This window comes from Lachancea lanzarotensis, scaffold LALA0S01 (assembly GCF_000938715.1).
Source record: "Lachancea lanzarotensis genome assembly LALA0, scaffold LALA0S01, whole genome shotgun sequence".
NCBI lineage: Eukaryota > Fungi > Ascomycota > Saccharomycetes > Saccharomycetales > Saccharomycetaceae > Lachancea > Lachancea lanzarotensis.
The window spans coordinates 1,405,238-1,425,833 of record NW_019212879.1 but is presented as its reverse complement, the minus strand read 5'-3'; the positions used below and the strand labels follow the sequence as shown (position 1 = coordinate 1,425,833).

Here is a 20,596-nt window from a genome sequence, read left to right as displayed (position 1 = left end):
ACCCCTTCCACCAACCAACTACCCATGAAAACTAAAACTCACGATCCCAAAGAGTTTGTCGTTCCGCTAAGACATGGCTTCCGATAGACCGAACCCCTCACATAACCAAGATTCTAAGAGGCAATGCCATGCGGTTCAGACATTCTTTTGAAAAGCATGTCCGTGGTAATCGAATAGGTAAGACGAAAACAGTGCTGTTATTGTTGTGCCTAGTATTTGATCTCACGTATTTATTATATCTTACTTAATCTCAAAACAAAATATGTAAGCATGGACTTATTCAGGTGTGCTATGGTCGTAGTCGTAGCGAGAAAAGATGCATCATTTTTCAAATTCGGAAGGGGACAGTTTATAGTTGAAGGAACAATACGCAATATTCAGGAGAGTATTTTGAAATGGGAAAAGGATAGAACAGTGTTCTTCTTGGTGACAAAGAAATCATGGAATGCGAATCCAGAAGTGGTGTATAAATTACGATGGCCCTCGTAGAGTTTACGCTCTACTGACAATTGTTTATGTGTCGTCAAGCTTTACAACATAAATATGATGTAAATCAATAAGAAACTACGCATTTTTCAAATGCGAGAGTGTCATAATGCAGCGTGAACGGATGTTTAGTCAATTTTCGCAAATGATTCTTTGATACCCTGTTGATATCCATATCGTGACACTCGCGACAGGTGCTTCTTCATCTTATATTGTATTATTCAGTGACGTTATTGAGGTATTAAACCATGACTTGTGACTGTTTTAATACACCCACACATTTCGAATAAAACTCGACTCAAAATGAAAAATTCAACATCTGTAAATAAAAACTGTCGATGTGCGTGGTTACGGTGTCGTTATGAGATCTCCGTTAAGCCTAGCCTGGCCTGGCTGCCCACCCAGGCTCTCCCCTCTAGGCGCTCGGTCTAGACCGGGAGGGGGTCAGTCTCCTCGCAACACGTAACGGTGGGTTCCCTGTCCACTGTTCCAGCCTAGCGTCCCAGGACATGGCCCCGATTCTGGGTCTGGCTGTTGGAATTTTCCAACTTACTGTCAATACGATTGATATATCCAAACTTGAACATCTGTTGGCTATTGGGAAGTTAGACTAGCAGACTCGAGTATCGAACAGTACGTACAATATGGTCACCATCAGTGGCAAACTCACAGGATAGAACAGGACAGTACAGAATGGGGTAGACACGGACGACACAGACAACGAATTTTCAATTGAAACTTAATCAATCCCGAGGGTCCGCATTTTTGGTAGAAGTTCCATTGATTTGAGAATCTAGGGCCACTAGGCATAAAGGAAGAGCTACTTGACCATTGGAATAGTTGAAACCGAGGAACGTACGCACACACACTTGACAAAACCTCTTTAGAAACCCGCCACGTGCCACTGGCTTTTTTCCTTGTCTTTCCTTCCCAATCTACCACTACTGTCTCTGCACTGTGTTCCTTTTTACACCGCTTCAAACGCATAATCACATATACTAACCCGACGCTCTTTTACACAGAAATGTCCAAGTCTAAGAACCATACCAATCACAACCAGACCAGGAAGGCCCACAGAAATGGTATCAAGAAGCCTAAGACCTACAAGTACCCATCTTTGAAGGGTGTCGATGCCAAGTTCAGAAGAAACCACAAGCACGCCTTGCACGGTACTCAAAAAGCTTTGGCTGCCAAGCGTGCCGAGGAAGCGAAATAAATCCGCAGCTCAAGAGAATAGGCATTTTTAACAAAACAAAACTCTCATTTTCAAGTCTGTAAGGAAACTATATATCGTCTTTTTTGAACTGTTTCTAATTTACGTTGACCTAAGGATAAATCTAGGGTAGTTAAACGGTAAGCGCAAAATGCAATGCTGTGTTTGAAGGAAAGGGACGTTGAGTTCGGTAGATTGTTGCACCTGACTGCGTCATTGTACGCTCTTTTCTGAGGCGCCAGTGACACATTGATGTATATATTTTCCAATAGGTCAATTTGAGTTTTGTGACGCGCTCATATTCCCAGTGTATATAAGGGGTACACAGATTCATAAACCCGACTCTTTCCCGTGCAAGCAAGATCTACTAGGAAAAACACAAGTCATCTGCTTGAGGATCTTACAATCAAGTATACTTTGTTTTTTAATACAAAAAGAAGGCTCAACGATGAGTACTGAAGTTTTGGCTCGACGGGCATCTACAGAGCTTGAGGTTCCAGCAGGAGTAACGGCTTCTGGGGAAATTAAGCGGATCTACATTTCGAATCTGGACTTTGAAACGAACGAAGAGGAGTTGAAACAGTTTCTGCAAGATTTCAACGTGCTCACCGTGCTGATACCAAGCCAAACTATCCGTGGGTTCAGAAATAATAGCGTAAAACCGCTAGGAATCGGATATGCAGATTTTGCCACAGTTGGAGACGCCCAAAAAGCCATAGAGTTGCTGAATGGTCAGAAACTCCACGATCGGGCCCTGAAAATCAAGATGTATGTTCCGCTGACGGCAAAACGCAAAGAACGTCGTAGTTCCAAGAAACACACAAATCCAACACAATCGGCCGCTGAAGAACAACCACTCGATACAGAGGCTACAGAGGCTACAGAGGCCAACACCACTGCTCCTTTACCCACCCATGGCTCGAAATCGATTCAAGAACCTGTGGCCTCAGACACCCTATATTGTGCATATCTACCTTCCAACGTCACCGACGTGGAATTACGTGAGTTTTTCGCGGATTACGACCCTCAAGACATCTACGTGTATCGTAGCAGTGTGTCCAAACACCGCATACACCTGTACCGACGTTTCACTGCGGCTTTAGTCACATTGGGCGCCCCAGACTCGCTAGAAAACGCTATAACGCAGCTTTCGAAGCAGAAGCTAATGGGTAAGAAGATAACTTTGAGGCCCGCCAGGCTATCCAAAATTCAAGAGGTCAAGAAAGCCGCTGCAAAGAAACATGAGTTGGAACAGGTTCAAAACCGGAAAAAGTCTATAGCTGAGGCATCAGATGCCATTGTGGAAAACCAGGAGTTGGAAACGAGAGAGACCGAAGGCTCGAGCTAAGTCAAGTGCATAGAGGGTGGTATCCATAGGTGTGTGTCCCTCGCTTCTGCAGGCCATTAGATACGTTGCTTTACATTTTATTGAATATTCCGCTATATACATGTTGAAAACAATTATGACTTGGTAGTTGGCACACCCAGCCTGACACACAGACATTAGTGCCACAACAGTCATTTAACAAGCTACCAGACTACCAATACGAAGTGCCAAAAAGGGTTCAAGGGCTTGAGAATTCAAAAGAACAGTTTCTCGTGCTACACTGCGTTTCAATTGCTTTACCACAAAGGGTCCTATGTAGTCAATCAGCACTAGAGGGTTCCACCGCTGCCCGTTAAGCACGAGTCTCTGGGTTTATCATCTCTGAATATTGACTCTAGGGCGAAAATCGCAACTCGGTCTTAGTTTAAGTCGATACGAAACATAGCACAGGTCCTTAGGGTAGAACATTTTAACAAGTAGGTATGATACTGGGCAAACTTACCGATTGGTTTCCTGCTGTGGCTACGTCCTCCTGTATCGTCCGCGATAAATAGTCTATACATCTTTACCTGTGACTGTTACACCCATACATTTTAATAATCAAAGAAATCTAAGAAGAATTAAATAATTTGTTTTTGCATCAGTCGCTTTCAAGACGACTCTCGTCTGCGAATCTTTGGGTAGCGTCATCGCAACCGCTACCATGGCTAGGCGGAGGGCATCCAGTCTAGTGCCCACGAGCCAGAGGGAAAGTCTGCTACCCCCAGCCTGTGGTTCTGCCTAGCTGGGTAGCTCCAAGCCTAACTCCTAGGCATGTCTCTCTCCAGAGCTCATGGACAGCCACACTGCCAGCAGACTGACGAAATAGCATCGGCAACTCCAGGTAGTGGGAATATTGAAAATTCAAGTGATTTCACAACACACTTGACGATTCAGTCTAGAGAAACCAGACATCAACACAAGCAATGGGTATGTGAGGCGTGGAATAGCGATAGCTGTTACAGCTGTAACAGAAGCTAGACTCCAAAAGTGCGGACAGAAAACGACCGGGTGAAACCTTTGACCTTTGAATTAGCGATTTTTCAAACCATGGATTAGATTTCGGCACCAACAAGAACGAGAAGAGAAGAAGAGAGGGTCTTTCAACTAATCAGGATTCTGGAACACAGTGAAGAAATAGTGGTTTTTCTTAGCGGGGCTCACAGGCATCGGATTTGGCGTATTTCTCAATCAAGTTCCCGCTTTACTTTTTGCGACACCTTATACTAACACAGCGCTCCAGGTAGAGTTATTCGTAACCAAAGAAAGGGTGCTGGCTCCATCTTCACCTCGCACACCAGATTGAGACAAGGTGCTGCCAAGTTGAGAACCTTGGACTTTGCTGAACGTCATGGTTACATCCGTGGTGTTGTGAAGCAGATTGTTCACGACGCCGGTAGAGGTGCTCCATTGGCCAAGGTTGTGTTCCGCGACCCATACAAGTACAAGTTGCGTGAAGAGACCTTCATTGCCAACGAAGGTGTTCACACTGGTCAGTTCATCTACGCTGGTGCCAAGGCCACTTTGAACGTCGGTAACGTGTTGCCTTTGGGCTCTATGCCAGAAGGTACCATCGTGTCCAACGTTGAGGAAAAGCCTGGTGACAGAGGTGCTTTGGCCAGAGCCTCTGGTAACTACGTCATCATCATTGGTCACAACCCAGACGACAAGAAGACCAGAGTCAGACTTCCCTCCGGTGCCAAGAAGATCATCAACTCCAGCGCCAGAGGTGTCATCGGTGTCATTGCCGGTGGTGGTAGAACCGACAAGCCATTGTTGAAGGCTGGTCGTGCTTTCCACAAGTACAGAGTTAAGAGAAACTCTTGGCCAAAGACCCGTGGTGTTGCCATGAACCCTGTTGATCACCCTCACGGTGGTGGTAACCATCAACATATTGGTAAGGCTTCTACCATCTCCAGAGGTGCTGTCCCAGGTCAAAAGATTGGTTTGATCGCCGCCAGAAGAACTGGTTTGTTGCGTGGTTCTCAAAAGACTCAAGATTAGAGTATTTAGTAGAAACAATTCAAAATGAAAATAATCTAACAAATGGTCATCTCGTATTAGAACTGACAGTGTATGGTTTGTTACCAGGCTTGTATCGAAAGGTCTTTATGTATATCTAATCGATTTCTTTATCAGTAACGACAGATGTAGGAGCTTGTTGGGTGTCACTTGAACAAGCTCTGCATGGCTCATCGCCACACTAATTCCCTGTCGAGCATCACCGAAAAGGGATCAACGCGTCCAGAAAAGCCGTTTGATCCGGTGCTGTTTATTCATTCGTAGTTGCAACTTATCTACACGGCTCAGGTTCCTCTGTTTTACAACCTAGATCTACGGCCAGTGTTTTTCTTTAACTGGAACTTTGGCAAGGTCCCTGAGATCCTCGATCAAGATATTTTTGTACCAAGAAACCACTGAATTGATGATCGTTGATGAATCTCAGTGCACGGGGACTTGAGTTGTTGATGGATGTCCCGTGTTTCACTTCTTATGTGAACTTGAACTCTTTCTAGTTTTATAGCTTTAAGACATCATCAATTCACTAAATTTCAAGTCAATTTGACATAGTAAACAAACTTATGTTGTCAAACTACATCGAAAGACAATATCTTGCCAAGGGTGAGCATTCAATGACCTAGAGAACATTGCAAAAAGGCCACTCCAGGACACTAGGTCGAATATGAAGGTAGATGAACTTATTATCGACGGTTTCAAGTCGTATGCGACCAGAACAGTTATATCAGATTGGGATCCACAATTCAACGCTATAACAGGTCTCAATGGGTCTGGGAAATCCAACATTCTGGATTCGATATGCTTCGTGCTGGGAATTTCATCAATGGCAACAGTCAGGGCGTCAAACTTGCAAGATCTGATCTACAAGAGGGGCCAAGCCGGTGTCACGAAAGCCAGTGTTACACTAGTCTTCGACAACACCGACAAAAAGAATTCTCCCATTGGATTTGAGACGTATGCACAAATTTCCGTTACTCGGCAAATCGTTCTAGGAGGAACCAGCAAATATTTGATCAATGGTCATCGTGCTCAACAGCAAACCGTTTTGCATCTATTCCAGTCAGTACAGCTGAATATCAACAATCCAAACTTTTTGATCATGCAGGGCAAAATTACCAAAGTCTTGAACATGAAGCCGACGGAAATATTATCTCTCATCGAGGAAGCCGCTGGTACCAAAATGTTCGAAGATCGCAGAGAAAAAGCAGAAAGAACCATGGCTAAGAAAGAGACCAAACTACAGGAAATACGAACATTGCTTATCGAAGAAATTAAGCCAAAGCTCGACAAACTCAGAAATGAAAAGCGTACTTTTTTAGAGTTCCAGGATATTCAATCAGATCTCGAAAACACTTCCAAGATCGTCAATGCCTTCGCGTACCGCTCCCTTCTTCACAGCCGTAAAAATACAGAAGAGTTACAGAAATCAGGTCAGACTCGAATTGATCAACTTCGCTCCTCCATAGAGAAATTGCAAACCGAAATGAAGAGTATCGAGGAAGACCTGAATGTCATACGGGATCAAAAGAGGGAAGAAGTGAAAAAAGATGGTACATTGCGGCAGCTCGAAACTCATGAGAGTAAGCTGAATAATGACTTATCTCGTCTCAAGACCTCTTTGAACATTACTGCTGATAACATCACTGAGGAATCGGGAAAATCTCAAACTCTCAAAATGGAAATTTCCAAGTATGAGGACCTGCTGAACTCGAAGAGTGCATCGTTCGGAAGCATTGAAGCTGAATACAGCTCCTTGATTGAAGTGGTCGAAAACTCTAAGAGGTCCTTACAATCAAAAGAAGACCTCTTATCAACCCTAACTACTGGTATCTCGTCCACAGGTGCAACCAGTAGCGGCTACCAGGCTCAGTTGAATGACGTTGAGAAACAGCTCAGTGATGCGAAAATCAAAGTTCAGAGATATGATATGAAGATTGATCTTCTCAAGAAGGAACTGAGTGAGAATGAACCTAAATTGTTGAAGGCAAAGAAATCAGGCGCACAGGCCAAGAATGATTTGGAATTGTGCCAATCAAAGTGCTCAGAGTTGAATTCAAAACTTCAGAAATTAGGGTTTGACCCCAATCATTTCAAGGAGCTGAAAGAGCAGGAGGTCAAAATAAAAAATCAGCTGTATAACATCTCAAATGAGATGGAAGTTTTGAAACGCAAGGTGGCAAACATTGAGTTTGCTTACAGCAAACCTTCTCCGGACTTTGAATCAAAGTCTGTAAAGGGTGTTGCCGCCCAGTTGTTCTCTTTGGATGAGAAACATTTCGCCAGTGCAACGGCTTTACAAGTTTGTGCCGGCGGAAGACTTTTCAATGTCGTTGTTGACAACGAAAAAACAGCGTCTCAGTTACTAGAAAAAGGTAGACTGCGGAAGAGAGTTACAATTATTCCTTTGAACAAAATATCAGCAAGAACGCTGCATCAGAAGGCCGTCAGTGTTGCTAAGGAGCTGTCACCCGGTAATGTCGACTTAGCTCTCAATTTGATAGGATATGAAGACGAGGTATCAAGTGCCATGAAGTTCATTTTCGGATCAAGTTTGATCTGTAAAGATGCGGAGAGCGCACAGAAGGTCACATTCCATCCCCAAGTCAGAGCCAGAAGCATCACGTTGCAGGGTGACATATATGATCCTGAGGGAACATTGTCAGGTGGAAGCCGTAATACAAACAATTCGATTCTCATCGATATCCAGAAGTACAATAGATTCTCCAAAATGGCATTGAGCTTAGAGAACGATCTTGCAGATCTCGGAAAACAGATCAAGCACTACCATGATATCTCTAGTACCACAAAAAATATCCAACATGATCTCAATCTCGCTTCCCACAAGCTTCAGCTGGCCCAGCGGAACTTCGACAACAATCCCGCCATTCAGTTAAATTTTAGGATTGAGGAAATCAATGCGGAGATACTAGAATGTCAACAAATGAGGCAAGACGCCTTTGCTCAAATCAGTCAAATAGAGAAAGAACACATGAGAATTCAGAAGGATATGGAGGAGTTCAGCAGGGACAAAGGGTCCAAGCTAGAAGAACTAAGGAAGGAAGTAGAATTACTGAGGACGGAAATTGAGGGCCATCAAGAACGTTTGGAGAAGAGTGAGGATGTAAACCAATCACTTCAAGTAGAAATTGACCAACTGAAGTCTGACATTTCCACTGCTAAATCAGGAGTTTTGGAGTCAGATCGAAATTCAAAAGAGTTGCATGCTGAGCAGGGTACTTTCAAACATGAACTGGAAGCAGTATCATCAGAGCTGAAGCGAACGCAAGAAAAGATCTCTGATGAGAAGAAACGACTTTACGAAATAGATGAGGAATTGCGGGTCCTATCCAACCTTCACAAAACAAAAGATGGGCAGTCCAAAAACGAAGGCATTGAGCTAAAAAAACTACTGAATGAGCTCAGTAAGTTGGAAAGCAACACATCATCTGTTGAAGAAAGTATTAAAAATCTCATCAAAGAGGAAGTGTGGCTCAAAGACGAGGGTTTGGTCTCCAGCATCCTTAGCCAAAACAATGGAATAAACATTCAAGCTTACCGACAGCGGGCGGAACAGCTTGCCGAAAAATTCGATGGTATGAAGCGCAAAGTGAATCCGAATATCATGAGCATGATCGAAAATGTCGAAAAGAAGGAGTCTGCTCTGAAGACGATGATCACCACGATAGAAAAGGATAAAACTAAAATTCAAGAAACGATCACGAAGCTTAACGAGTATAAGAGGGAAACGCTGATCAAAACATGGGAAAAGGTTACGGTTGACTTTGGTCATGTTTTCGGAGAATTGCTTCCAAATTCTTTCGCCAAGCTTGTCCCACTGGAGGGAAAAGATGTGACTGAGGGCCTTGAGGTAAAAATTAGGCTTGGCACCATTTGGAAAGAAAGTTTGGTTGAGCTGTCAGGAGGGCAAAGATCCCTCATTGCACTGTCTCTCATACTGGCGTTACTGCAGTTCAAACCCGCTCCCATGTACATTCTAGATGAAGTTGATGCAGCTCTTGATTTGAGTCATACGCAGAACATTGGTCATCTCATCAGAACAAGGTTCAAAGGCTCCCAATTTATTGTGGTGTCGCTAAAGGAGGGGATGTTCAACAACGCAAACAGAGTCTTCCGGACTAGGTTTCAAGATGGCACCTCTGTTGTCAGCGCTATGTAGTCAGAGTAAAATGCTTCGAAGCAGCAGCTGTTTGAGGGCCAAAAAAGAAAAGAAGGCATCGAAGCAAATTTGAAGATATGTTCTGTATTTAGCTACTTACTGAGAAACCAATGAATCAATAAACTTCCAGAATGTAACGAGAAGTATCCTTCAGTTCCTCGATGGCTTCATCCAAGTTCACCTTTACACCTCTTTCTTCAGCATCAGCTTTGATGATGGCTTGCAGGGCCTGTGTAATGTCTGGAACAGGCCATGTAGGGCCACATAAATAGAAGGATCCCTTTTCATCGGCCATCGCGACCTTTAGGTCCTCCAGACTTTCATGAATCCTGTCTTGAATGTAAATCTTATGTGGCTGGTCTCTGGAAAACGCGGCACCTATATGGGTAATAATACCAGCATCCTTGTAAGCTTCCCACAATTCACCGTAAAGATATTCTTCTCTTTTATGTCTCGATCCTAAAAAGAGGAAAACCTTACCAATTTTGTGGCCCTGTTGCTGCTGCCAGAACTTTTCTTCAACGATCGCTTTAAAAGGAGCAAGACCAGTTCCCAAACCACTCATAATCACAGGCTGTTCTGGCGATGATGGCAACTTCATGACCGATGGTTTAACGCTAACCACAAGCTCGGTACCAACAGCAAGCTCCGAAATGTATTTAGAAGCTTGTCCGAAACGCTTACGACCCTTGTTATCAACCCAATCCACAACGACAATCAACAAGTGCACTTCATGGGGATGAACTCTCTGCGAGGACGCAATCGAGTATTCTCTTCTCTTCAAAGGAGCGATGATGCGGATCAAGTCTTCCAGTGAGGGTTTGGCAGAAGGGAACAGTTCGAAAATGTCAACATAACTGTAGTACTCGACGTCCTGATACTTTTTCAAGTCAACAGCGCCTGAGGGCGAAATTAGGTCTTCCAATCTCTTCTTTTCATCTTCATTTGCTGCGAATTCGATCAAGGACTGATAGAATGCTTTTGGGGGTTTTCCAAAAATGTCCAAGTTTTCGGTGAAGGCCTGGAGAACAGTTCTGCTCTCCAAAAGTTGTCCGTCATCTCTGTTTGGAAGCTGGATAACGTCCTGCTCATTCAAGCCATAGTTGTTCAAAAATTCGCGGACGAGATCGACGTTGTTTCTGGCGTGGATTCCCAAAGCCTCACCAATACCATAGGTCATTCCCGTGCCAGAAATATCAAATTCAATGTGGAAGATGTATCTGTCGTAATCAGCTGGGGTAACACGTCTGTTTTCTTTGACCTTGACAATATAGTTCTTGACAGGCAAGTCTGGCCTTAGCGAAGATTGCGTTGCGAAGGCTTCCTTGAAACTCAATTGTTTTGACAAGTCAGAAATACTAACAGTACCGGCCTGGACCGGATCGGCGCCCTTCCTTGGATTAGGTCTAAAGGAGGTTTCAACAGGTAGCGAAGGCAAAAGTTCTTCTTGCGACTCATCTGCGCTCACAGAAGTAACAGATTTCTTCATCTCCTCGAAGGATACTTCACGTAGGCCAACTTCAAATGCAGTACTGATGGTTTCGGACAAAACAGCTGCCAAAAGTTCAATATCAGAGCCGGCTGAACTCCAAATGCGACGTACACTTTCTGCAATAGGTAAATTGTAAGAGTATTTCCAGAAAGCAGCTTGTGACACAAAAGAAGAAGTTCTGCCTTTAGTCTCCTCTCTGTCGCCAATGGTCTCAAGATCCAAAAAGACAAGCTTGATGTTCTTGCTCAAAATTTGGTTCAAGAAAGAAGCAGGTAGCTTTAACTCCTCAGTAAGCACCTTTGCATCCGAAATATCCTTGTCCTGTAAGGATTTCTCGCTCAGGACCAGAATGGTACCATTCTCCTTACATGTGCTGGTGACATCGAACGCGTTCAAGACCGACAAGTTTTCAACGACAGATACATCTGCACGGTCGATGTTCGACAGTGATAGAGGGTTGCCGTTGAGACCTGAAGTAATTTGAGCATGAAAAACACCGCCGTTTGCGTTGTTATCAAATTTAGTTCTGAAAGAGACTTGCTGGTTGTCGACCATAGATAGGGCATGAGCAATTCTTGCAGTAACATCGAGGTTGGCACTTGAGTCAGAGATCCAGAAAATAAACTCTTTTTTGCCAGCTTGAGCCGTCACTTCGTTGAACGCAGGGACAAAGGATGTAACTACCTGTCTCGCGGCTTCCAACGACCACACGAATGTTGGCAGGTATAAATATTCCGACAACTTGACTGACCTGACCCCATGAAGGAAAAGGGCAGCAGACACTTGTGATTTCAAATAGGTCGGAGATCTACCGTCCACAGATTGGCCAACGACCACAATGTTTTTGGCGGATTTGGGAATCATGGCTGCAAACTTGTCGGAGTCGAATGGCAGAGGGATTCTGATGGCAATAAGCCCCACATTGCCTTGCGTAACAGACAAACAGGTTTTGAAAAGCTCTGACTCCACGTTACCGAACGTGATGAACACAGTTTCAGCAGATTCGTCGCCGAAGTACTGGAAGTTGTGAAGTTTGGTTTTCGCTAAATCGTTGAACTTGTCCAAAATGCGGTCGAAAGAAGATCCCATTGGCAGCGATTTGGACATCTCAGAGATGATTATTTGGTCGTGCTGCTCTTGAATGTGCGAGACCGATTTGGCATAGTTTGGACCGTCAAACAGGTTCACGGCTGCCAATGGTACTCCGAATTTAGCCAAAGCCAGCGCCAACAAAGTGGTTTGCTTAACTTCGTCGACTGCGATGGCGGAGACTACAGGGAATCCTAGAGCAGAGGCAGTTTTTAGCGGCGTGACAAAATCACTCACCACTTGACCGGTACTTTCATCGTAATCGATGGCACCCACATTCAGCAGAAAACGGCTGTCGAAGTCCGTTTCACGCTGAAAACTGTTGGCCAAGTAGCCAAGACCGTAGCCCGGTACAATAATTCCGAACACTGATTTTTCGCCCTTAGCAAAACCCAAGGGAGCAAGACCAGCACCAGATCTCAGTTGCAGTTCATCCAGCTGCAGTTTCACATCGCTGTTTTTGTGCGCCCATTTCTTCAATGCTTCGTCAAACAAGTCTGGTTCTGAGAAAGTCTTGTAGCTGAAAATGCGATCCAAGCCTTTCACCAAAACCGACGAAATTGCAGTCACCGGAGTGGTGTAAACCGATGCTGCATTAAAGTTAGAGGGAATCCCGAATGGATTCACTGAAAACTCAACGCCCATTTTATGTTTGTCACCTCGTTCTTTTCCAAAGTAGTTCAACTTTTTGACGGGTTTCCAGTTCAAGTTAGCGACACTTGGGTTCCTGGCCTTGCGAAGAACACTTAAAGCGTGGATAGCTTCGACCTCTCGCTACTTATACCACGGTCATGAACGAATGGATGAGATCTTGACGTCTGATGGGCTTCTCGTCGTAAACTTGACTAAAGCCACATGCTTTGAGTAGTTAAAGTCACATGGTATTAGAGTCACGTGAGACTTCACAAGAAGAAACATGTGACTTTAAATACGTCTTCAAGAGAGCACGGCCTATGCGTTCGCTGGCTCTTTCAGACGCACGACGGTGGTATCGCATCAGATGCCTTTGCGTAACAAATCCATATGGAACAGTAGCAGCTTAGCTTGCTCACGAACTGCCATATCACCAGCAATTGTGCTGGTCTTAACGACATCGTAGAGGCCCATCTTAACTAGTTTGGCACATCTCTGGGCTGCGAAAATGCGAAGTTTGGCAGGAACGCCGAAACTTTTAGGCCTGGTAAGTTCAAAAGTGGTGCGGACGGTTGGGTGCAGCGTTTGTTGAATATAGGAATTGTCTTCGTCTTCGTCCCCAGAAATGTGGTCGTCGTCGTCGTCGTCGTCGTCATAATCATTGTCATCGTCATCATCGTCAACGTCATCATCACCGTCTTCTTCTTCTTCTTCTTCTTCTTCTTCTTCATTGCCGTCTTCGGCACCTTCGTGGTCGTGTTCGGATCCGCGTTCTTGGTCTTGTTCTTGATGCCATTCTTCGCCATCATTACCGGCCTCGTCGTTAACAGTCTGACCGAATGGTTCGTCTTGATCACCGTTATCATTTCCGCTGGGACGGTGTTCATGAGAAAAGTCCTTGTCGTCTGGCCTGGCATTGTGCCGCAATAACGAAGAGGATCCTGGCGGATGGGAAGTGGCCTGCTCCAAGACCGGATGCGGCTGAGTAGCACTGAAAAGAAAATTGGAAGTGGTCGATGCCCATATAAGGTTGGTTAATATCCACAGACACGCAACCTCGATATCCGCCCTATGGTAGCCACCACCCACAGAACTTAAAACTTGCTTGATGAATAGCAGGATGCCGTCTTGCTCAATCACCATCTGGCGCTTGTTTTCATTGATCGCAGTGATGTTCACTATGATGTATAATACACCTTCAAGCGTCTTCGCCTGGCTCGGGTCTTCAGGATCGAGCATTTTGAGCTTGTGAGCGAGAAACTCAAAGAGGTACGTGGGCCGCACCCCGCCCGTATGAGTTTGTGAGCCTGTGGAGTTCTCGGAATCGTTAAAGTTCTCAAGTAATATGTTGACCATTTTGCGAGAATTGCACGTCAAATTTCTCAGTAGTTGAAAGCACTGCTCCTGGACCAGCCAGTTGCTGTTATTAACAAATTGCAAAACCGTTTCCATGGGTATGATGGAGATTAGCTCCAGCTTCTCTTCGTTATGTGAGTTGTACATTAAATGTCGCAGAACCCAAAGCGCATTCTTTTGTACATCTTGAACACTAGCCGAGCATGGATCTTCACCAATAACGCCAAGGTCAGCATTGGCCCGTTCGTTAAAAAGTGGGCTTTTCAATATTTTGCCGACCACTTCGATGATGCCGTTTTCAACAATGTGCGATTGCAGATTAGAGAATTCCACCACGAAGTTCGAGAGCGTGCCAAGGGCGGCACTCATTATTTTAATCTCTCCGCTTAGCAAGGCGCTTCCGCGGCAAAAAGAGTCTTCACTCAAAAGGCAAGTCCGCTTTACCAGGTTCAAGAGCAGTTCGGCAAGCCTGTTCCGTTTCAGAAATGTCCTTAATGCAGTGACGCTCCGAGAAAAAGACTTAAGAAGTAATACCCACGAGAAGGTGAACTCAGTATCATAAAACGGTTGCAGGTCTTGTTGCTTTATATCAAGAGAAATCTTACTTCTCTGAGCAATGAAACAATCCAGTAATTGTAAATGTGAATCTAAGCCGGATTCTGCATGCTGCAACAGGGCCTTATTGGTGAAAAGTCGCCTTCTAGTCGTCTCGCTAAAGCTTGTCAATGCTGCACATAATTTGATGAGTTTCCCGGTAGTTTTTAGAGTATCGTAATCGCGTCCCTGCAATGCAAGACATTTGGCTAGCATGTGCACAATTGAATTCACGAGATTGGTTTCCAGCAGGAAATTCGAGATCGGATTATTCAACGGATCGTGTTCGTTGCACCAATTTACGAGATCTGTTAAAATGTCTATGGGATCAAACCACCACGGGAGGTTGTCGTAATTGAGACACTCGCATAAATGTGGTAACCAGAGAGAGATTCTTTCTGTTGCTGCGTTCACCGTGGGCTCTGACCCTTTCAAAAAACTGTTTGCCATAAACTGGAGGGCAGAGCATCGCAGTGCCATGTTTTGACTCTTCAAAAAGCTGCTTGTTAGAAGCTCAAAGCTCTTGACATCCTCCAGGTTTGCGCTCCCCTCAACGATGCTATCCAAAGCGCTACGGTAATTGAGGTATATATGGAGAGAGAGGCAGAAAAGAGATATGTCTGTAGCATTGCGAGGTGCAACGGGGTCTGGACTGCCATACGGAGATTTGATGAATGAACGTGACGATTGGACAAAGTCATACAGGTTGTACTGCTGAGCAGATTGATCAGGTTTCATTTCAGTCACCATATACTTGAAATGGAGCTGATGCTGGTACTTTTCGGATAATTCCAGCAATAGCGTATAAGTCGCCAGAAAAACCTCTGTGTCAGCCTTGACGACCTCCTGTCTGGAGATACAAGACAATAGCTCCACAATCACTGTGTCATAGAGCTGTGAACTGCGATTGTGGACCCTTTCATGCACATAGCGGACAAAAGTTGCTCGTACAGCGGTGTGTAAATCTAGTAAACCGGGAAAACCCGTGTGAATACTCTCTAGACACATATTCAGAAGCTGCATTTTTTGCAACATAATAATAGACGCATCATCTTCCTGAAACTGTATTCTGGATAAGATAAGCTCCACCATGGCGTCATAAGTTTGGCCCAACCCTTGCTTTTCGTTTCCCCCCAAGTTCACCAAAATGAATATCAAATCGAATGCTTCAGACCTCAAATTTTCAGAAACAGCCGGCAGACCATCTTTTTGTGAAGGAAGCGCCATATCTATGATTTCTGGTATCACTTTACCAGGATTCTGTAGAAATCTCCATTTCGCAAGATCATCGCCTATGAGACTGCTTTTAAGATGGCGCAAGTCCCTTATTTCGTCGGAAGCAATTGCACCCATTCTAGACTATAGCCAAATCTGTAGCTATAAGATAAGTTTGACAGTTCGAAAGAGCTTTATTCCTTCTCTGGATTGATGGATAGCTTGAACGTTTCGGCCTATGACCGTTACCTTAGTATCCATATATATAAATCACCGGGGTTCAATAATACGTCTTAAGCTCACGTGATCAAGTTTTTCTTATAGAGTGATGGAACGAATGGGTAACTCGAGTAACTCGAGTAATCGTTGATAAGTAATGGGTAAGTATCGAGAGGTAAGGCATTTCCCCATGGTTTATCCCGTTCCTGTCTTCGCTAATACGCACATTTCAATTGATTTATTCCTTGGGACTATTCTGTCACCATTGCGCATGTCTGGAGCTATAGAGACGCGAATTTTATCAGCATAGTTGCGGTGTCAATTAAGCATCCTCCATTAGATACTTCTGTATGTCAGTTACAGTGAACTTCGAATTTTCCTTAATCCTAGCTTTTTTAAGCATACTTTATGAAAGCGTCAGGGCATTGAATTTTGCCAATCGTTACCTTTTGGGGCGTTAGATTCGAGTCCTTGTATTCCTTGGAATCTCATTTTGGGAAGTTGAAGATTTTAACTTAATTCAGCACGTAGAAAAGCTCAATAAGCACCTTGACTTGCGTATTTAAGCCTGCAATTGTCCTACTGGTATTTTTCTCTTCCCGTGAAGACGATTCTTGGCGCTAACACGATGATCTATATGACTTTGACACATACTTGAGTGACACATATTTATCGTTAAATACACCGACGAACGCCTATTCAATGACTATGATGCAATAGTAATGATAAAATAAGCCATTCGTAGTAGGTAAGTTCACGTCAGCTTCGGTTGAACCTCTCAAAAACTGTCAGAACTCCTCATTGGCAGGAGCTTATAAGACTTTTCCACCCCCAAAATCGCACTCTCAACGCGCTGTCATATCTACATTTTACCACCCTTCCGATCCAGTCCTTCATGCTCATGCTACAGAAAATAATGGGAGCCTGAGCTAACAACTGGTCGAGACCACCAGCGATCTTTTAATGCTCTCGAGACCCGCCTTGTCGTGTGCTCTTTACTCGGTCATGTGAAGAATACAGACTAGCTTGTTCAAGACGTATAAATCAAACCACTACTTCTAAATTCAACAAACTTGGAAGAAAGTACCATCGATTTAAGAATCCTCTCATAGAATCAACCAGTCATGGAGGTCATTGGAAAATGGCGGGAGTCTTTCCGTTTGGAAAACGTTGAATCCCGGGTCAGATACCTCGTGGAATACGCAACTGAATATATCCAGAATAACGACAATATGCCTAGTGTATACGCCGCAACAACCGCTTTGGGAGCTCTGATGTTTTTGTTTGTGCTAAGACCTTTGAATAGGAGGTTTACGGACAACAAGAGCAACAAGACCTCCAAGAAAAAGACCAAAGGTCAGAGCAAGAAAAAGGCTACCAGTCGCTCCTCTAAACCCGTTAGTCTGGAGGATCAGATCGAAAATGTGTACATGAGGTTTTCGAAGGAATACAAACAAGCTGTGGATGCCCTGGTGGAAGATTTCGATCCGTCGTCCGAAAAATTGCAGTACCAGCGGAACTACTACAACGAAATGCTACTAAAGCTGGTCATCGAGCTGGACGGTGTCGATCTGGTCGACTTGACAGGCGATCGAAAAACTGCTCTAAAAGACAGACGTAAACAGGTCATTAGAGCGATCCAAACAGACCTCAAAAGGCTGGACTCTCTTAAGAAACAGGGTTGCTGATAGACACTTCCTCGTTGTGACCATCTCACATAAATACTCATGTCTTATATACGTTAATAAAGTTGTTTCAGTTGGTTTCCAAGCATGGTCTGGTACAAATGTTGATCTGTGTCAGATTATTCTTGTTTTTGGACCATTTTGAAGCCAGAGAAAACCTACAATAAATCTTAATCACATTGCATTTATTTCAAGCAAGCACCTGCTTCTGTCAGTGCTTCCAAACGCCTTCATCAACCAGTGCCTTCAAGTTGTTGTTCTTGTCTTACATATACGTACACGTATATATATATATATATATATATATATATATATATATTACATACATATATCTAAGATCAACAGTTTGATACTGTCAGGCAACTTCTAGCTCAATCGACTAGCCCAAGGTCTCAACCATGTTCACCGGGATCGTAGAACTTATAGGAACTGTTGCAGAATACAAGGAGTATGATACTTCCCATAGCGGTGGTGGTGGTGTTTCAGTAAGTATAACAGATGCGGCACCTATCTTAACCGATTGTCATATTGGGGACTCTATCGCGGTCAATGGAATCTGTTTAACTGTTACCGAATATTCAGCAGATACCTTCAAAGTGGGAATTTCTCCTGAGACGATCAAGCGAACAAACGTTTCTTCGTGGCAGGCAGGTTCTAAAGTAAATCTAGAAAGAGCTGTTGGTCAAGACGTGAGATTTGGAGGCCACTACGTCCAGGGACACGTAGATGGCGTTGCAAAAATAGTGAGTCGTGAGCCTGAAGGAAACTCAATCGTTTTCGGCTTCAAACTAGACAATAAGGAGTATGAAAAGTACATTGTTGAAAAGGGATTCATATGTATCGATGGAACGTCATTAACAATCACCAAGATTGACCCTACCGGTGCATTCTACATTGCTATGATCAAACATACTCAGGAAAAAGTCGTATTGCCACTCAAAGCTGTGGGTGACGAAGTCAACATTGAAGTCGATCTGACCGGCAAAGTCATTGAAAAGCAGGTTATTCTCCAATTACAGGACCAAATAGACAACGAACAATCGCCATTGGCCAAACTGCTTGAAAAGCTTATCGACCGGAAGCTGACTGGCCCTCGCTAAAAATGGGTTATAAAAAGCGCAATAGAAGTTTGTTCCTGTCTTTGACTATGTATCAGCCCTCTAGCAATTTTATAAAATTAAGAGTGTGCTGCGACTATGCTTGAATCCCCAAAATTTATGGCAGTTGAAATATCAATGACACACCTTCATCGCCTGCTGTTATCAGCTTTTTGCCATTTTCGATCAATGCGAAATCCAAAACGCCCATGTTGTGACCAACGCACTTATGAATTTCCGACCCTGTTCTGGCATCGAATATGTAAACTTTCCCGTCTATGCTTGCCACTATCAATGTGAAGCCGGTTGCCTCATCAAATTGAAGTTTAGTTGCAGAATCTGGCAGTATAAATGTATGCCTTACTCTCCAAGTAAGTGTGTCGTAAAGCAAAACCTCGCCACAAACTAGACCAATGGCCATAAGGGAAAGTTTTGGAGACCATGCGATGGATTCTATCGACGCATCCATCTCTTCTTGATCTTCTTTGAGCTCGATGACAGTGCTTAGTTGTAAAACGGCACCATTGTTGCAGTTGATAATTGCCAGAACACCGTTATTGGCCCCGCATGCGATAACAGGGGTGTTTTTCGTCATTGACAAAGGAGCAATGGAAAGAGAGACCCAAGGAGCCTCAATACCCTTGATCTCGGCTTTCGAAACTTTAAACTGCATTTGACCTGTGTAACAAGACCAACCGATAATTGTACCGTCGATTGAGCACGTTACCAGCGACAAATTCGAGTCACCTTGCTCAATGTTTATAAATTCTCCCATTGTGCAATCCGACTGGTGGACAAACTGACTCATGATTTGTTCCAGTTCGCCAGTCTGAGAGTCTATCTGGTAGCACCAAACGGAGCCATCTGTGGAACCAAAGGCAAAAACGCCGGGAACGGTTGGATGGACCTTAATCCACACCACCTCTTCTACTTCCTGGAGTCTGGCACTTTCTTTCCATTTAGCACCGCCATTAGCAGATTTGTGTACCAAAACCTGACCGTTCATGTCACCAGTAACCAAAAATTGGCCATCTGATGTAAATCCACCGCCAATTACAGACTCAGAATGAGCTATAGAACCGGCAAATTTTGGAGGCTGCGAATGCGAAGTCCACAAAAACGCCGTATTATCGCCACCGCCGGTACACACCAATGGCAGTGTTGGATGTGTGAAAATCGAAAAGACAGAATCGGTGTGTTTGTCGAAATACGCCATAGAATTGTTGGACATATCGATTTCGAGTGTTTCCTCCTCTTCTCCCATCTGTTCATCTATTTGATCGTTACCATACTCATCATTCTCATCGTCCTCGACAGGAACATCGTTGCCATCGTCGACCAAGAGTTCTTCATCCACTTCCTGGTTCGAAATGAACTCTTCTTCTGGGGCGTCGTTTTCCAATGGTTCCTGGTAGTCTTGAGGAGGGTTAGACATCGTACAGTACAGCTACGTGGAGTCTTTCACTTGGTTATACCTGCAATGGAGAGGTTAACTTGTCTATGGATTGTAGCAGTAGTTTGTAAGCTCATCTCATCGCATCTCATCTCGTAATTTTTTTTTCACTGTGCTAATATAGAGATAATTAGAGGTGTCAGTATTGGTGAAAAGTGATTAGGCTCTGTGTGGGAACGCTGTGGTTCTGTTCCGTTAGGAAGTGATGTGAACAATTAATGAAATGTGTATTAGGCTCGAAGCTCCGTCTTCACGCTTGCGGGTCTTGCTCCGTAATGTTTATTTGTATCTCTCTATCGATGTTCAGTTTTTCGTTTCTGTTTTTAAAAATTGTAAGTTATATTGAAAAGTCTCTGAATCATCGTTTCAGAACTCGGATCGAATCTCTAGGTTATGGTGGTACCGTTGAGACCCTCGAAACATGTTTGTTGTAGATTTTGACCGATGCTTAGAGAAAGATCTAAGGGCACGTGAGCTCACGTCACTTACGTCAGAAGTGATA

General features: G+C 44.0%; 9 protein-coding genes across 9 annotated transcripts; 6 read left to right on the top strand and 3 right to left on the bottom strand.

Annotated features, from left to right (window-relative positions):
- Positions 1-1,510: 1,510 nt before the first annotated feature.
- On the top strand, positions 1,511-1,702 carry RPL29 (LALA0S01e14972g1_1; the record flags this gene model as incomplete). Its single annotated transcript, XM_022774793.1, has 1 exon — positions 1,511-1,702. The coding sequence occupies one exon, from the start codon at positions 1,511-1,513 to the stop codon at positions 1,700-1,702; it is 192 nt and encodes a 63-aa protein (XP_022626855.1).
- Positions 1,703-2,147: 445 nt separating this feature from the next.
- On the top strand, positions 2,148-3,047 carry RRT5 (LALA0S01e14950g1_1; the record flags this gene model as incomplete). Its single annotated transcript, XM_022774792.1, has 1 exon — positions 2,148-3,047. The coding sequence occupies one exon, from the start codon at positions 2,148-2,150 to the stop codon at positions 3,045-3,047; it is 900 nt and encodes a 299-aa protein (XP_022626854.1).
- Positions 3,048-3,991: 944 nt separating this feature from the next.
- LALA0_S01e14928g (LALA0S01e14928g1_1) lies at positions 3,992-5,069 on the top strand (the record flags this gene model as incomplete). The annotated part of the gene is made up of 2 exons (XM_022774791.1): positions 3,992-3,995; positions 4,309-5,069. 2 exons carry the CDS (start codon positions 3,992-3,994, stop codon positions 5,067-5,069), a joined length of 765 nt encoding a protein of 254 aa, XP_022626853.1.
- Positions 5,070-5,748: 679 nt separating this feature from the next.
- SMC2 (LALA0S01e14906g1_1) lies at positions 5,749-9,261 on the top strand (the record flags this gene model as incomplete). The annotated part of the gene is made up of 1 exon (XM_022774790.1): positions 5,749-9,261. One exon carries the CDS (start codon positions 5,749-5,751, stop codon positions 9,259-9,261), a length of 3,513 nt encoding a protein of 1,170 aa, XP_022626852.1.
- A 115-nt stretch (positions 9,262-9,376) lies between these two features.
- MET10 (LALA0S01e14884g1_1) lies at positions 9,377-12,487 on the bottom strand (the record flags this gene model as incomplete). Its single annotated transcript, XM_022774789.1, has 1 exon — positions 9,377-12,487. One exon carries the CDS (start codon positions 12,485-12,487, stop codon positions 9,377-9,379), a length of 3,111 nt encoding a protein of 1,036 aa, XP_022626851.1.
- A 351-nt stretch (positions 12,488-12,838) lies between these two features.
- On the bottom strand, positions 12,839-15,778 carry VID28 (LALA0S01e14862g1_1; the record flags this gene model as incomplete). Its single annotated transcript, XM_022774788.1, has 1 exon — positions 12,839-15,778. One exon carries the CDS (start codon positions 15,776-15,778, stop codon positions 12,839-12,841), a length of 2,940 nt encoding a protein of 979 aa, XP_022626850.1.
- A 1,205-nt stretch (positions 15,779-16,983) lies between these two features.
- Positions 16,984-17,547, top strand: SNL1 (LALA0S01e14840g1_1; the record flags this gene model as incomplete). The annotated part of the gene is made up of 1 exon (XM_022774786.1): positions 16,984-17,547. One exon carries the CDS (start codon positions 16,984-16,986, stop codon positions 17,545-17,547), a length of 564 nt encoding a protein of 187 aa, XP_022626849.1.
- Positions 17,548-17,942: 395 nt separating this feature from the next.
- On the top strand, positions 17,943-18,644 carry RIB5 (LALA0S01e14818g1_1; the record flags this gene model as incomplete). The annotated part of the gene is made up of 1 exon (XM_022774785.1): positions 17,943-18,644. One exon carries the CDS (start codon positions 17,943-17,945, stop codon positions 18,642-18,644), a length of 702 nt encoding a protein of 233 aa, XP_022626848.1.
- A 115-nt stretch (positions 18,645-18,759) lies between these two features.
- SQT1 (LALA0S01e14796g1_1) lies at positions 18,760-20,076 on the bottom strand (the record flags this gene model as incomplete). Its single annotated transcript, XM_022774784.1, has 1 exon — positions 18,760-20,076. One exon carries the CDS (start codon positions 20,074-20,076, stop codon positions 18,760-18,762), a length of 1,317 nt encoding a protein of 438 aa, XP_022626847.1.
- Between the last annotated feature and the right edge of the window lie 520 nt (positions 20,077-20,596).